The sequence below is a fragment of the Salvelinus fontinalis genome, chromosome 27, assembly GCF_029448725.1.
Source record: "Salvelinus fontinalis isolate EN_2023a chromosome 27, ASM2944872v1, whole genome shotgun sequence".
Taxonomy (NCBI): domain Eukaryota; kingdom Metazoa; phylum Chordata; class Actinopteri; order Salmoniformes; family Salmonidae; genus Salvelinus; species Salvelinus fontinalis.
The window spans coordinates 1,775,262-1,792,685 of NC_074691.1; the positions used below are offsets into that span (position 1 = coordinate 1,775,262).

Here is a 17,424-nt window from a genome sequence, read left to right on the forward strand (position 1 = left end):
GACACAGGGTGAGTCAGACAACTATTCTTCCTTGTAGATATAGGCTACATCGTGCAAATTAAAAGTCTGTTCTAGGGAATGCGAACATTCAGCAACCCGTTAGAAACTCCTTTATGAAACAACTGATAATGAAGTAGGCTAACTGGTGACCGACAAACAGCATCCTGCTGCTCGAAACAGGTTCATCTCAAAACAACTTCAAAGTCCAATTCATGTACTGCAGTTCGCACAACTTCAGAAACAAGATATGGAAAGGAAAAGCACAGAACAAAGTTATCAAATGTTAGAACGGTTTAATCATACATAGTCACAATTCTGCTTCCCCCCAAAAAATGAGTATTTTTTTTCTTCATCTAACATCTGGAAATGTACATAAGGCCACCTGAAAATGTACATGACTTTGACAGTGTGACAAAACTCATATGTTCATATTTATATAATTGACAATATCTTACATTTCTTTCACTTACAAGGTAGTAGCTGTTCCAAAATACAGCCCTCTTCTGTACAAAAATAATTCTGTCATATCCTGTGAAGTTTTCCATGGTAGCAGAGAGGACCGGAAGCAGCCTCATTTTAAGTACAGAGCATTGGTGTTCCTTTTAAACTGTCACATGTCAGAAAGACAATATCAACAGGAGATGTTATACAGCTCCGCATACAAAACAAGGCCAACCTTTTTCATAACAGATTAAAAACAAAAAACAAGTCAGATTGTGAAGCCATAAAAATAGTTTTAAAATAACGCTTGATCAAATAAAACTGTATACATTATATTTTAGGGGAAAGGAGTGATGAATATACACACATCAAAATGCACATTTTTGCAATTTTTTCCCCCCCAAAGTGTAAAAGACATCCCATTTACAGCATCAACGTTTACAAATGTACAACTGTACAGACGAAATAAAAGCATCACTACCAATTTAGCAAGGCCTGTCAAACATCACAACTATAATTTTTTTTGTCAACTAAAACTTACACTTATTAACTGCACATATACTACATGTATTCTACAATTATTCATATGAAGCGAAAAACAAAAGCCAATACTACTAGTATTACAGATGAGTTGTATAGCTTTTTAGACGGCCCCAATACCCAAATCGCTTGCATATTCAGACCGCAAAAAACAAAAAAGAAGAACGAAATTAAAACCACCTCTATGACGGTCTCACAATCCTATAAACAAGGATCCTTTTCTCAGCTCATCCCCAAATCTATTCTCAACTTTACACACCTGGAATGAGCCACTTAATAATAATAATAATAAAGTCATCCTACTGCTCTGAACTGCAGGTGGTGAGGGTGCCATCATTAGGCCAAAGCCCCCTACCAAAAAAAGCAACAATTTAATATTTACTCATACATAAAGATGCTATACATTTTTGCTAGGCTACTTCTATGCAAGAGATGAATATTCAGTACATAAAGATACCTTTTCTAGGGCAGTGTTCATCTCAAACTACAAGATGTCCCACATAACATGATAAAGAAAAATCATTCCAAGTTATAAAAACCTGTCAAAGCATGCCTATGCTTAACCTGCTCCCACCCATAACCACCCCCCCCAAAGCCCCGCTACGGTCATTTCATGTAAATATTACAACCAGGTTAAACTTTCACTATACAACCCGACCTCATGCTTTGCTTCTGAAAAAGAATAAACGTCTTACGTAGCCGTGTCCGGTGTAGCCCCCAAGTAGACATTGAGTGGGCGGCAAAACATTTTTTTTGCTTAAGACGGTATAGGTGGAGTATAGTGGAATCACTGCCTATGGATGCAACAGTGCATGTTTTCATTTCTCAAAGTACACCGTTTAGTAACGATGCCAGTCATCAACTGGAGCCAACTAATCAAATCAAGCCAACAGCAAGCTGTTCATCAACAGCGTGAGACGGAGAGTAGGCCTTACACCCCGGTCTGCGAAAAAACAGACGCAACAAAATCGAGACAATCACGAGCAGCCAACTGGATGACACACCCCCAAAAATGTAAGCACAGAGCTCTCCAAAGCAAAGTACTTTAGTTGGTCCAATACAGACCAATGGGTGACTAACTCATTGGCACGAAACACATAGCAACCGATGGGAAAGATCGGTTTCAGAATCTATTCATACTATGCAGTGCTATAAGTAGAAATGGATCCATCAGCTGTTTTTGCATTGGGATCATTGTGTGGTAGTAGAAAGACACCTAGGCTTTTAATTAGAACAGCTGATAGTAAGTCTGGGTACAAAAACAAATGGAAAATTGTTTAAAAGGATCACTCAAATTTGGCCTTATAAAGTCACTTGCTGGTGTAATTGTAAGAATTGTACATTTTCAGCAAATGCGGTTCTCCTTTTTCCCTACAAAGGGATTTACAAAGTAAAAAAACAAAAATGTACAAGATTATATACCAAAAACCAGCCAGTTATATCTATTACATCATAAACAATGGGGGCGGGTTGTGCTTTACCCGCAAGAGATTGCCTGCAAGACAGTCTGCACCCCCCCTCCCCCCCACCGGCCACGTAGGGGACCAGCTCCGAGGATGGCATTAGAGTGTCAGGGTCAGATGTCACAACATTTCTTAGGTGAAGTTGAATAATTTTGAGTGGTAATTCCCCCAAAATGGGGGACACAAAGGGTATGTCAAAGGTCAGCCCTGATGGAGCGCCTCTTTAAAGAACTAGAAAAAAGGGGGTGGGTGGGCTCCTACTGTGCTCTTTAGTCAAGGGACACGAGAGGGAGGATAGGTCTACATGAGGCCGTTGGTGGGCCCGCCAATGGGCCCCAGGTCAGAGCCACTCTTCATGTAGTACTTCTCCAGCTTGGCCAGGATGTGCTTGCCATAGGTATATTTGCGCAGGGTGGCGATGTGGGGTCGGATCTGGGGTAGCAGAGAACAAAGATGAAATCATTAACATTTATAGTGGTACTGGCCACACAGGTTTAAAAGTCCTTGTTGTGAACTAAGCCACCTGCCTCCCACTTAAACATTGTCCTTGAAGGATTCTTAGAGATTAAAAAAGTGATTGGACAGCAAAAGTCAATCTCGCCAACATTCTACGTAACAGGACAACACAGACTGTGGATACACATTCTTATTAAATGGAGTATTGTACATTTGTAATGAAGGATCAATGTACATTTTCCGTGAAATTGTAATGTATTAACGGAGCAAATGTTTTTTGTGTTAGGACTAAACCAACCGATGTGGGACTTTCAGGTCTGTTTAGGGAGGCAAAAGTCACCAATTACACACACACCAATATATATATTTTTGTGGAATGAATATAAAAACCAAACTTCTTGTGCTTAAAGAATCAGACACTATAAATTATTTGTGTAAACTTGAGTTTTACACAATAAACATCAAAATACTTGTTCAGTTAGACAAATCTAAGGCTATCTATGTCAGTGGTTAAGAATGCAGAAGTGTTTGTGCTGAAGCACCACACGTACACTAATAAACACGAGCTGAAGGAATTAAACTGAAACTGTACAGCTCACAAATTCAAACTTTGCAGTGAAAAGCAGTCCGTAATGTCGCCACTCGATGTCCGTGTCAACATTTGTATTGATTCGACTCACAAGTGCTTTACAACAGCAAAAGGTCATGTATACATAACAAAAAATATAAACGCAACATGCAACAATTTGAGTTACAGTTCACAAGGAACTCACTCAATTTAAATAAATGAGGCTGTAATCTACAGATTTCAACTGACTGGGCAGGGGTGCAGCCATTAGCTGCTGCCTACTCTTCCTAGGGTCCAGCCAAATTAAAGCATTACAATACAGTGTGCCCTCATGCTCCTACTCAAGCAATACCACATATCTACAATACAAAATCCATGTATACGTGTGTGTAGTGCGTATGTGATCGTGTGTATGCATGTGTGTGTCGTTTCAGTCCCCACTGTTACATAAGGTGCATTCAGATTTAAAAAAAAATATCTAATTTTACTGCTTGAATCAGTTACTTGACGTGGAATAGAGTTCCATGTAGTCATAGCTCTGTGTAGTACCGTTTGCCTCCCACTGTCTGTTCTGGACTTGGGGACTGTGAAGAGACCTCGTGGCGTGTCTTGTGGGGTATGCATGGGTGTCTCGAGTTGTGCAGACAGACAACTCGGTGTATTCAACATGTCAATACAAGTAGCGATGAAGTCAATCTCTCCTCCAAATTGAGCCAGGAGAGATTGACATACATATTATTGTTAGCTCTCTGTATACATCCAAGGGCCAGCCATGCTGCCCTGTTCTGAGTCAATTGCAAAATTTTCCTAATTCCCTTTTTGAGGCACCTGACCACACGACTGAACAGTAGTCCAGGTGAGACAACTAGGGCCTGCCATGTTACTTCTGTTAAGGTAGAGCAGTGCTTGTACCCATTGCTTTCGGTGCATGTGACAATATTTTCTCTTCAAAAGTTGACTAAGGGTTGGCAACAGGTTGATTGGTCGGCTCGTTGAGCCAGTAAAGGGGACTTTACCATTCTTAGGTAGCGGAAAGCACACACTTACTAGTAGGCTTAAATTGAAAATATGGCAAATAGGAGCGGCAATATTGTCCACCATTATCCTCAGTAATTTCCCATACAAGTGGTCATGGGTGGGCATAGGCCAACCCACTGGGGAGACAGGCATAGGCAATCAGAATGAGTTCTTCCCCACAAAAGGGCTTTAATACAGACAGAAATACTCAGTTTAAATCAGCTGGCAGGTCTGACGATCCCGCAGGTGAAGAAGCCGGACGTCGAGGTCCTGGGCTGGCGTGGTTACAAGTGGTCACAAGTGGTCTGCGGTTGCGAGGCTGGTTAAATTATCTGGAAACGACTCGTGGACATTCTTGCAGTCAGCTTGCCAATTGCACGCTCGCTTCAAAACTTAACACTGTAGCATTGTGTGACAAAACTGCACATTTAGTGGCCTTTTGTCCCCAGCACAAGGTACACCTGTTTATAGATCATGCTGTTTAATAAGCTTCTTGATATGACACCTGTCAGGTGGGCGGATTATCTTGACAAAGGAGAAATGCTCACTAAAAGAGATGTAAACACATTTGTGCACAATTTTAAAGAAAAAAAGTTTTTTATGCCAACGGAAAATTGATTGGATCCAATATTTCAGCTCATGAAACATGGGACCCACACTTTACACATTGCATTTATACACCAGCCCAGGACCTCCCCATCGGGCTTATTCACCTGCTGGATCGTCTGAGACCAGCCACCCAGACAGCTAATGAAACTGGGTTTGCACAATTGAAGAACGCTTGACCGTTTGTACGGACAATCCAAGGGAAGCTGATCTGTGTGCTAGTCGTCCTCATCAGGGTCTTGACCTGACTGCAGTTCGGCGTCGTAACCGACTTCAGTGGGAAAAGGCTCAACTTTGACGGCCACGCTGGAGAAGTGTGCTCGTCACGTTTGAATCTTGGTTTCAAATGTACAGGCAAAGCGGTTTGTTGATGTCAACGTGGTGAACAGAGTGCCCCATGGTGGCGGTGGAGTTATGGGCAGGCATAAGTTGTGGACAACGAAAACAATTGCATTTTATGAATGGCAATTTGACTGCACAGAGTCGTGCCATTCATCCGCCTCCATCTAATAATGCACAGCCCCATGTCGCAAGGGATCTATCTGTACACAATTCCTGGAAGCTGAAAATGTCCCAGTTCTTTTTTGTATTTTTTAAATTACATTTTTTTATCCAAAACATACAGTATACTTGCAGTGAAGCCACTCAACATCTACACCACTCATCCAACAGACTCCCATTCAGAGCCACAAAGAAGTACGCAGGGTGAATGCCCTGCTCAAGGGCATGTCGATAAGTCTCCCACAAGGCCAAAAACAGGGACGGGAACCCTCCAAGATCCCCACCCCACAGTTCCCCAATAGCTGCACCTCAAACATCTGTGACCCCTCCCCTGCAATAAAAAAAAATTAATAACATTAATTCCATTAACATCCAAGAACCCCCCCCCAATGCACCAACAAACAAGAAAATTAACTATAAATGGAAGGGAAAAAAAGCAACAAAAAAAACAAGGACATCAAGGACTACTTCAATCATAACAGCAAGGCCAACTGTATATGTTTGAGTGCATGTCTAGCACCATCTACATGTGTGTGTGTGTGTGTATTTGCATGAGTGTGTGTATATGCATGTGTACAAGCACCCGAACGGCATCAGCCTCAGGCAAACCTAAATTAGCAGTAAAAAACACTTCCCCTCAGTGCCATTCAAACTTACTTTTAATAAATACTTTTATCTTTACCATCAGTCTCTCCCGCCCAGCAACTCCAATTCCACATCCCAACCCTCACCCCATCCCACCAATCGCTGATGCCCACCCTCTTCGGATTTATACGCAACATATAACTTTCAACTATGCTGTGATGTTTTACGTACAATTTCAATCCATCAAATAGAATCGTTTTATATATCAGCTCATACACCCGGTGCCATGGAATCGGTACATCAAAAATCTCTTCCCAACCATTTTGCAATCTGTATGGCACAGTTGTCAACATCCTGGTCCTCAAATTAAACTGTTATACTTTTCTATTTATGCTATTTTTATTCCTCCGCAAGTTTTGATCCTTTATATTGAGCAGACAGACCAGTTCCCACCTCCTCCCGCTGCCACCTGCCTCCTCCATTTTTGGGGTAATGCTGTAATCAACTGGTTGTGCTCTTGGATTGAGCAGACCTTCCCGTACAATTCTGATAAATTATATTGTAATGTTGGAGTTAAGAACAAAATACACTTTAACATCTTTCCCATAATTACAGGTATTTTATCAACCAGCACATTTGTATATTTGTATATTTGCACATTTGTATATACATATATTACAATAAATATTATGATTTATCTTTTCAGGGGGGTGAAATTGAAATAGTAGCCAGCTCTGCAATGCTTGTTTGAAAAAAAAGTATCGGTACATGTTTCACTGCATGTTTTGGAACTACTGAACGTAACACGCCAATGTAAAATTAGATTACTAATTAGATTAGATTTTTGGATATAAATATGAACTTCACCGAACAAAACATACATGTATTGTGTAACATGAAGTCCTATAAGTGTCATCTGATGAAGATCAAAGGTTAGTGATTAATTTTATCTCCATTTGTGCTTTTTGTGACTCCTCTCTTTGGCGGAAAAAATGGATGGGTTTTTCTGTGACTTGGTGGTGACCTAACAATCGTTTGTGGAGCTTTCGCTGTAAAGCATTTTTGAAATCAGACACTGTGGCTGGATTTACGAGAATGTTATCTTTAAAATGGTGCCTAATACTTGTATGTTTGAGAAATTTGATTTATGAGATTTGTATTTGGCGCCCTGCAATTTCATTGGCTGTTGGCGAGGGGTTCGCTAGCGGTACGGGGTTCCCATTTTATAAAAGAGAATCACCAAAATTGAAAAAAATCCAGGCACTTATAAATAAAATCCAGTCTTACTTTATCAAATTCCTTTTCAAAATCCACTATAAATACCATGTCTGGCTTAGATGTTTCATGATGTTCTATTATTTCTATTATCTGTAGTACATTATCTCCAATGTATCATCCATGTAAAAAAAAAAAAAAAAAAAAAAAGATCAGGATGAACAATACCTGGTAAAACCATTTTTATTCTGAGTGCTATGCAGTTTGCTAGTATTTTGCATCACAACATTGAAGTGTAAGGGGCCTCCAGTTTCAGAGATAGCAAATATAAAGATCCTGTCTATCTGGGTCTTGTTTTAATAATAGTGAAATCAGACCTTCCTGCTGAGTACCTGGCAGACTACCATTTCTATAGGAGTAGTTAAAACAATCTAACAATGGAGCTTTCAGTACATCAAAAGGCTATCAAGCCCAGGAGTTTTTCCAGACTGAAAGGATTTAATAGCCTCAGTTTCTCCTCTCTAATTTGGCCTTCGCACTGATCTCTGTACATTTGTTAATTTTTTGTATTTGGAAAGAATTCCTTACCGTGATCTTCATTCAGTGGGAGAGGATGAGACAAAAGAACACCTGCTTAAAATATTTAGCTTCCTCTTAAAATATAATTCGGAGAATCATAAATGACTCCGTCTTCAGTAACGAGTCTCTGCAAATTATGTGTTAGCGTTCCTGTGTTGGAGAATCAGGAAGAATTGTGTGTATTTTTCTCCATATTCCATCCAGTTTGCCTAATTTTTGTAATTACATTCAATCGGTCTTCAATATGTCCCTCTAGTGCTTTGTTTTTCCTCTTATTTTGTATCTAGCTGCACTATTAGTTTATGTATTCCCTTGTTAGTCCTGTCTCTTTAGCCAGAAACTGCCTTATTATTATTATTTATGAATATTGAATGACCACTGGGATACCTTTAAATGTACCTTCAAACAATAAGGGGATTTGCTGAATCTATATTATACTGGGGAAATTCTGTTAAATTCTTCTGTCTTATTTTTAACTAAGTTATCCTCCAGTAAACTTTGATTACATTTCCAATATCCCTGTCAACGTGGAAATTCTATAGGAGTTATGTGAAGGCCAATTAGATGATCCGATCGCATTCGGTCTCCTATTAAAACTTTAACCTCTGATGGAAGAGTGAGACAAGAAAGTAGTCAAACAACTAGCTTGATTAAGTCTCCATGTATAGCTCACTAGGTCAGGGTTTTTTAGTATCCAAATATCCACTATTTCTAATGTGTTCATAATATTTTTTTAATTTCCTTAAGGGCAGGGTGACGATAGTTTGTAGATTGATTTATTTTACAGTCCATTGAGGTACTTAACACTTAGTCTCCCACCATAATGATTTGATAATTTGTTGCCTGTAAGTAAAAAAAAAAAAATTGGTATGGATCATCCTGATTTGGACCATATAGATGGGCCAAATATTTTTTGTCCACTTTCATATTCAAAAAGATCCACCTTCCTCGCGAATCATTCAGATCAACATTTTTGTTAATTAATATCACACCTTTTGAGTTCTTTTGTCAATGACAATTATTTCACCACCCCATACCTTTTCCCACGCAACTTCATCTAAGGATGTAGAGCGAGTTTCCTGTAAACAGTATACAGTGGGGCAAAAAAGTACACTGCTCAAAAAAATAAAGGGAACACTTAAACAACACAATGTAACTCCAAGTCAATCACACTTCTGTGAAATCAAACTGTCCACTTAGGAAGCAACACTGATTGACAATAAATTTCACATGCTGTTGTGCAAATGGAACTGACAAAATGTGGAAATTATAGGCAATTAGCAAGACACCCCCAAAAAAGGAGTGATTCTGCAGGTGGTGACCACAGACCACTTCTCAGTTCCTATGCTTCCTGGCTGATGTTTTGGTCACTTTTGAATGCTGGCGGTGCTCTCACTCTAGTGGTAGCATGAGACGGAGAGCAGTGGTGTTTTGGGCCTGTTGCTGGGCAACACGGACTTTCAACTCCCTCCAAAGATTTTCTATGGGGTTGAGATCTGGAGACTGGCTAGGCCACTCCAGGACCTTGAAATGCTTCTTACGAAGCCACTCCTTCGTTGCGCGGTGGTGTGTTTGGGATCATTGTCATGCTGAAAGACCCAGCCATGTTTCATCTTCAATGCCCTTGCTGATGGAAGGAGGTTTTCACTCAAAATCTCATGAGACATGGACCCATTCATTCTTTCCTTTACACGGATCAGTCGTCCTGGTCCCTTTGCAGAAAAACAGCCCCAATGCATGATGTTTCCACCCCCATGCTTCACAGTAGGTATGGTGTTCTTTGGATGCAACTCAGCATTCTTTGTCCTCCAAACACGACGAGTTGAGTTTACCAAAAAGTTATATTTTGGTTTCATCTGACCATATGACACTCCCAATCTACTTCTGGATCATCCAAATGCTCTCTAGCAAACTTCAGACGGGCCTGGACATGTACTGGCTTAACCTGATGATGATAGGGGGCGCTATTTACACTCTGGGGGAAAATCGTTCCCAATTTAAACGGCCTCGTACTCAATTCTTGCTCGTACAATATGCATATTATTATTACTATTGGATAGAAAACACTCTAGTTTCTAAAACCGTTTGAATTATTTCTCTGAGTGAAACAGAACTCATTCTGCAGCACTTTTCCTGTCAGGAAAGGTCCCTGTTCTGAGACCAGTTTATAAGTCCCCATGTAAGCCATCGGGCTACATGCACTGCATAAGTCTTCCTCTAGATGTCAGTAAGCGGGGAGAATTTGAATGGAGTGGATTGCGCAATCTGGGCCCTATATATAGACCGTGGAACGGAAGTACCGTCTTTTTCAACAGTGCGCTTGACGCATGAAGACATCACAATGGCGTCCTGCAAACGCTTTCGTTTTAGTAGTTCTATATCTCCGGTCATGTTTTTATTCGTTATAGGTGTTAACCTGTTGGGGATGGGGGCGCTGTTTAGACTATTTATGCTAATTTGGCTAATTTTTTAAACGGCTTCCCACAAAATCCTTGATCGTACAATATGCATATTATTATTATTATTGGATAGAAAACAGTCTATAGTTTCTATAGGAGTTGAAATTTTGTCTCTAAGTGGAACAGAGCCCATTCTACAGCAATTTCCCTGACATGGATTCAGATTTCAGAAATGTTGGCCACTGTTCTGAAGTCAGTTAAAAGGGCACTGTCGTTGCTATGACTATACGGACACTTCTTACGTCTTCCCCTGGATGCCTTTACGTGATGACGATTCCAACGGGGTCGATTGCGCGTTCACAGGCCCTACAAATGAAAAAACCCTGAAGCTAGTCATTCTTTGGGAGCTGCGTAATGAGCCTAGAGGACACCGGCGCGCACCTGTTCCAAGCGTTAGTTTAGCCTGTTATATTTCTCCGGTCATCTTTTCACTCGTTATAGGAGTTAAAAACATCATAAGGTAGTTAATTTAAAGCGTTTTATAGCAATTTATATCCGTTTAGTGCGATTTTGGGACATTTATTTTTGCAACGATGTGAAAAGTTGGGCACGCTTTTCAGTTCATCCCGAACGCAGTTGACATTTCCACATGGCAAGAGGACAGCTTTCCACCAAAAGACGATTTCTCCCAAGAAAGGATCCTTTGCCCAAGATACTGATGGAAGAACAGCTCAAGGTAGGACATTTTTATTATGATAAATCGTGTTTCTGTCGAAACATTTTAGTGGCTTAGGACGCCATGTTTTTTGACGTAGCTTCGCTTGGCGCAAACTGTATTGAAAAGTAAGGATAAATTAAAAAATGTAATAACGCAATTGTATTAAGAATTAAATTGTCTATCAATCCCTGTCCACCCTATATTTTTTAGTCACGTTTATGAGTATTTATGTATAAGAGTAGATCACTGTCTAAGTGGCGCAAGGACTTTTTCTTTACCAGCTTGTCTACATTTCACATTGTCTAACCATGATTTTGGTGGCTAAATATAAACATTTTCGATCAAACTGTATATGCATGTTGTAATGTGATGTTACAGGAGTGTCATCGGAAGAATTCTGAGAAGGTTAGTGAAAAAATTAATATCTTTTGGCGATGTTGACTTTTATCGCTCACTTTGGCTAGAATCAATGCTGGGCTGCTAATTGCTATGTGCTAAGCTAATATAACGATTTATTGTGTTTTCGCTGTAAGACACTTAGAAAATCTGAAATATTGTCTGTATTCACAGGATCTGTGTCTTTCGATTCGTGTATGCTGTGTATTTTTACGAAATGTTTGATGATTAGTAGTTAGGTAAACACGTTGCTCATTGTAATTATTCTAGTCCATTTGTGATGGTGGGTGCAATTGTAAACTATGCCATATACCTGAAATATGCACTTTTTTCTAACAAAACCTATCCCATTCCATAAATATGTTATCAGACTGTCATCTGATGAGTTTTTTTGTTGGTTAGGGGCTATAAATATCTTAGTTTAGTCGAATTGGTGATGGCTACTGGTGTTGGTGGACAAATAAAAGATGGTGGATTATGCTAATGTGTTTTTAGGTAATAGATGTACATCTTTACATATTGTGTCTTCCCTGTAAAACATTTTAAAAATCGGAAATGTTGACTGGATTCACAAGATCTGTGTCTTTCATTAGCTGTATTGGACTTCAATGTGTGAAAGTTAAATATTTAAAAAAAATATTTTTTTTGAATTTCGCGGCACTGGTTTTTCAGTGGGGGGGGGGGGGGGTGTGCCGCTAGCGCCACGCTGATCCTAGACAGGTTAAAGACATCATAAGGTAGTTAATTTAAACCGACTTATAGCAGTTTATAGCAGTTTATTGCCATTTTCTGAGATTTCTTTGTCATGCGCATTCACGAGTTGGACACTTCTCCAGTTGGTGGCTAACATTAGCGGCTATTTCGACCGGACAAGAGGACATCTTTCAACCCAAAGACGATTGTTCTGGAGAAAGGACACCTTGCCCAAGATTCTGATGGAAGTTCAGCTAATAGTAAGCAGTCTTTATGCTGTTAATTCGTACTTATGTTGACAAATGTCAGATAATAATTCCGCCATGAATTATGGTGCGGTCTCGCTTTAGCGCACGCTGTATGCTTGAAGTAACGTTAATTTTAAAAATCTAACCCAGCAATTGCATTAAGAACTAATTTGTATTTCAATTGCTGTCCAACCTGTATTTTTTAGTCAAGTTTTGGAATAGTTACTGATTAGAATAGGTGCCTCTTCAAAGATTTCTCCTGCCATTTTCTGGGCAGCTTTGCTACTTTTCTCATTTTATAACCACGATTTGTGCCGCTAAATATGCACATTTTCGAACAAACTCTATATGCATTGTGTAATATGATGTTATAGGACTGTCATCTGAAGAATTCTGAGAAGGTTAGTGAAAAAATTAATTTCTTTTGGACGTTTATACGTAATCGCTATGTTTGGCTTGAATCAATGCGGTTGTGACGTTTGCTATTGTGGTATGCTAATATAACGCTATATTGTGTTTTCGCTGTAAAACACGTAGAACATCTGAAATATTGTCTGGATTCACAAGATCTGTGTCTTTCATTTGCTGTACGCTGTGTATTTTTAAGAAATGTTTTATGATGAGTATTTAGTTATTCCACGTTGGTCTCTATAATTGCTCTGGCTGCTTCGGTGCTATTTTTGACGGTAGCTGTGATGGTAGCTGCAATGTAAAACTGATTTATACCTCAAATATGCACATTTTTCGAACAAAACATAGATTTATTGTGTAACATGTTATATGACTGTCATCTGATGAAGTTGTTTCTTGGTTAGTTAGGTTGGCTTTGTGCATGCTACCTGTGCTGTGAGAAATGTCTGTCCTTTTTTGTATTTGGTGGTGAGCTAACATAAATATACGTGCTGTTTTCGCTGTAAAACATTTTTTTTTAAACGGACATGTTGACTGGATTCACAAGATGTGTATCTTTCATTTGCTGTATTGGACTTGTTAATGTGTGAAAGTTAAATATTTCAAAAAAATATATTTTGAATTTCGCGCTCTGCCTTTTCAGTGGAATGTGGGAGGAGTTCCGCTAGCGGAACGCTGGGGCTAGACAGGTTAAGCAGGGGGACACGTCTGGCACTGCAGGATTTGAGTCCCTGGCGGCGTAGTGTGTTACTGATGGTAGGCTTTGGTCCCAGCTCTCTGCAGGTCATTCACTAGGTCCCCCCGTGTGGTTCTGGGATTTTTGCTCACCGTTCTTGTGATCATTTTGACCCCACAGGGTGAGATCTTGCATGGAACCCCAGTTTGATGGAGATTATCAGTGGTCTTGTATGTCTTCCATTTCCTAATAATTGCTCCCACAGTTGATTTCTTCAAACCAAGCTGCTTACCTATTGCAGATTCAGTCTTCCCAGTCTGGTGCAGGTCTACAATTTTGTTTCTGGTGTCCTTTGACAACTCTTTGGTCTTGGACATAGTGGAGTTTGGAGTGTGACTGTTTGAGGTTGTGGACAGGTGTCTTTTATACTGATAACAAGTTCAAACAGGTGCCATTAGTTACAGGTAACGAGTGGAGGACAGAGGAGCCTCTTAAAGAAGAAGTTACAGGTCTGTGAGAGCCAGAAATCTTGCTTGTAGGTGACCAAATACTTATTTTCCACCATAATTTGCAAATAAATTCATAAAAAATCCTACAATGTGATTTTCTGGATTTTCCCCCTCATTTTGTCTGTCATAGTTGAAGTGTACCTATGATGAAAATTACATGCCTCTCTCATCTTAAGTGGGAGAACTTGCACAATTGGTGGCTGACTAAATACTTTTTTGCCCCACTGTATGTTATATTCCTTTTAGCCATGTACATTTTTTGTTAATTTTTTTATTTAAATAATCTGCTAAACCATTACAATTATAACTGGCTATACTTATTTCACCCCTTACCATAACTAGATACTATTCTCAGTCTAAATTGACCATAATTAGTGCTTGTAAAGTTACTGCCATCAGAGGTATTGACGGTCAAAATTAGAGCTTTCAAATGTCTGATATTTAGAATTGAAGAAATAGGTTCTAGCCATATTTGTTTTATTCTTTTGCATGTTTGCCTGTCAGCCAATGCCACAGATGTTAGAAAATTTAGACAAGATGTGTGTAGTAAATCTGAGTAGGTTGAGGTGTATGACATTGGATGTGATTTAGTGAGTGTGTACGTAAGACTATAATGTGTGATGTCCAAATAAATAACCCTGCCAATTTGCATGGTTGAGTGGCTGTGTAACATGTAGTGCGTATAGCCTTAATATTCATGATAATTGTAATCCATATCACCATCATAGTTGCATCATAATTACCTTTATCATCATCATCATCGAAAAACACATCCCAGCATTTCCATAACAATTTACGTTTCACATGATCATGAAAGAGACCTTGCATTACTATAGAGACGGCTTCGCTACAGTACAAACGTATCCCGTACAATGTTATTATTCCCCAATGTCCCTATTCTGATATCTTTCCCTTGCTTGTTGTAAACAAATATGTAGACAGACATAGACCAACAAGAAACATTCAATAATAGAACAGTTCGACTAGAGAGAGGGTGAGAAGACGAGAGAGCGAGATCAAGTCTGTATGTGTAAGCGAGCATGTAATGGAGTAGGTGTTCAGATATTTTTAGGTCCCCTACTTTCTTTTCGTAACCTGAAGTCCCTGTAGAATTTAGTACAGCCATGGTGTTATAGAGCTGTCTATCTATAAAAATAGTTTGTCCACAATGAGAAAGGCACGCTTACCCCTCACCCTCTTGCCTCTGTACAGGATACAGCCTCTTATGAAGTTCGTTTATCTCCCGTGGAAATTGAGGCTGAATTTGGTCCATTTAAGCTCCCTTCCCCTGCTTTTGATCAGCTCCTTTTGTTGGTATTGTTCAAATTCTGCGAAGATCGGTCGGGGACCCTTGGTCTTGAAACTTTCTCTAGAGACTAAACAAGGCGGATGCATGAATTCTCTGATTGCGCCCTCTGGATTATTGGATGCGTCCTCAGGATTCCCAGAAAATATTACATTTTTACGCATGCTACGGCTTTGTATGTCTAGTAGCAACTCCCTCGTCACCCTGTTTTCCGTGAGGAGACAATCCATTTTGGAATCGTGAATTTTCACCTCGGCTGTGAGTGCCTTGTTCCCTCCTTGGAGCATGAGAATTTCACTCTGGAGTTAAGCCAAACTCCCCCCTGCTACCTCCTCACACAACTTTCAGTGTTGCATGGATTCCAGCAAGAGCACTAGCCTCTACTTCAACGGTAAGTAAATCGTCTGTCGATTAATATCTTTTTTTGTTGGATTCTTTTGTGAGGTAGCCGGATCGTTCCATGATGGAGTAGGTTGCTCCTCCAGAGCGTAAAGCTGTTGATACTCGTCGATTTCCCTCAGGATCTCCTTAGTATCCAGGTTGGCTCTTTACTGCAACCAGTTTTTTTTCAAAAGTGAAAGTGTCGTTCCCACGATGACAACCAGTGTCTTTGTAGTACAGCCACCTAGCACTGTTTGGTTAGCGGTGTTTCCTAGCTGTTAAAAGCTAACCACATCACGTAAATCCACAAAGTTTGGTATTCGTATTTAATGCATAGCGGTTTGTTTTAAATCAAAAATAACAAAGAGTGTTCTCCAGCATACTGTGTTCAGCTGTGCACTCTGATGACGTGTCCCAGTTCTTCCATGGCCTGCATACTCAGAGACGTCAAATATTGAGCTTGCTTGGGATGCTCTTGATCGACAAGTACGGCAGAGTGTTCCAGTTCCTGCCAACATCCAGCAACTTCGCACAGCCATTGAAGAGTGGTACAACAGTGGTACAATAGGATGCCACCTTTCCAACAAGTCAGTTAGTAAAATTTCAGCCCTGGTCAAATAAGTACTGTTATTGAGAAGTGACAACGTCTAGGAGCAACAGTTCAGCCGCGAAGTGGTAGGCCACACAAGCTCGCAGAACGGGACCGTCTGTCCTTGGTTACAACACTCACTACAAAGTTCCAAACTGCCTCTGGAAGCAACGTCAGCATAACAACTGGTTTGTTAGGAGCTTCATGAAATGGGGTTCCACTGCATAACACCCGCACACAAGCCTAAAATCACCACGTGCATTGCCAAGCGTCAGCTGGAGTTGGGTAAAGCTCGTCGCCATTGGACTCCGGAAACGCGTTCTCTGGAGTAATGAATCACGTTTCACCATCTGGCAGTCCGACGGACAAATCTGGGTTTGGCGGATACCAGGAGAACGCTACCTGTCCGAATGCAGAGTGCCAACTGTAAAGTTTGGTGGATGAAGAATAATGGTTTGGGGCTGTTTTTCATGGTACGGGCTAAGCCCCTTAGTTCCAGTGAAGGAAAATCTTAATGTGACAGCATACAATGAATGACATTCTAGACAATTCTGTGCTTCTAACTTTGTGGCAACAGTTTGGGGAAGGCCCTATCCTGTTTCAGCATGACAAAGCCCCCGTGCACAAAGCAAGGTGTATACAGAAAAGTGTTTTTGAGATCAGTGTCGAAGAACTTGTCTGGCCTGCACAGAGCCTTGACCTCAACCCCACAACTTTGGGATGAATTCGAATGCGAGCCAGGCGTAATCGCCCAATATCAGTACCGGACTCATTAATGCTCGTGGCTGAATGGAAGCAAGTCCCCACAGCAACGTTCCAACATCTAGTGGAAAGCTGTCCCAGAAGAGTGGAGGCTGTTACAGCAGCAAAGGGGAGGGACCAACTCCATATTAATGCCTATTTTGGAATGAAATGTTCGACGAGCAGGTGTCCACATACACTACATGACCAAAAGTATCTGTGACCAACAGATGTACAGTTGAAGTCGGAAGTTTACATGCACCTTAGCCAAATACATTTCAGCTCAGTTTCACAATTCCTGACATTATATCCTAATAAAAATTCCCTGTCTTAGGTCAGTTAGGATCACCACTTTATTTTAAGAATGTGAGAATGATTTATTTAGG

The 17,424-nt window shown here is 40.3% G+C and overlaps 1 protein-coding gene across 16 annotated transcripts in view; it reads right to left on the minus strand.

Moving 5' to 3' along the window:
• Positions 1 to 273: 273 nt before the first annotated feature.
• Positions 274 to 17,424, minus strand: part of LOC129824853 (pumilio homolog 2-like) — a 59,197-nt gene continuing 42,046 nt past the window's right edge. For all 16 annotated transcript variants that reach the window (XM_055884378.1, XM_055884377.1, XM_055884370.1 and 13 more), the window contains one exon: positions 274 to 2,876. In XM_055884378.1, the coding sequence (XP_055740353.1) occupies positions 2,745 to 2,876 (132 nt within the window). In that variant the 3' untranslated portion in view covers positions 274 to 2,744. The remainder of the gene's footprint in view (positions 2,877 to 17,424) is intronic.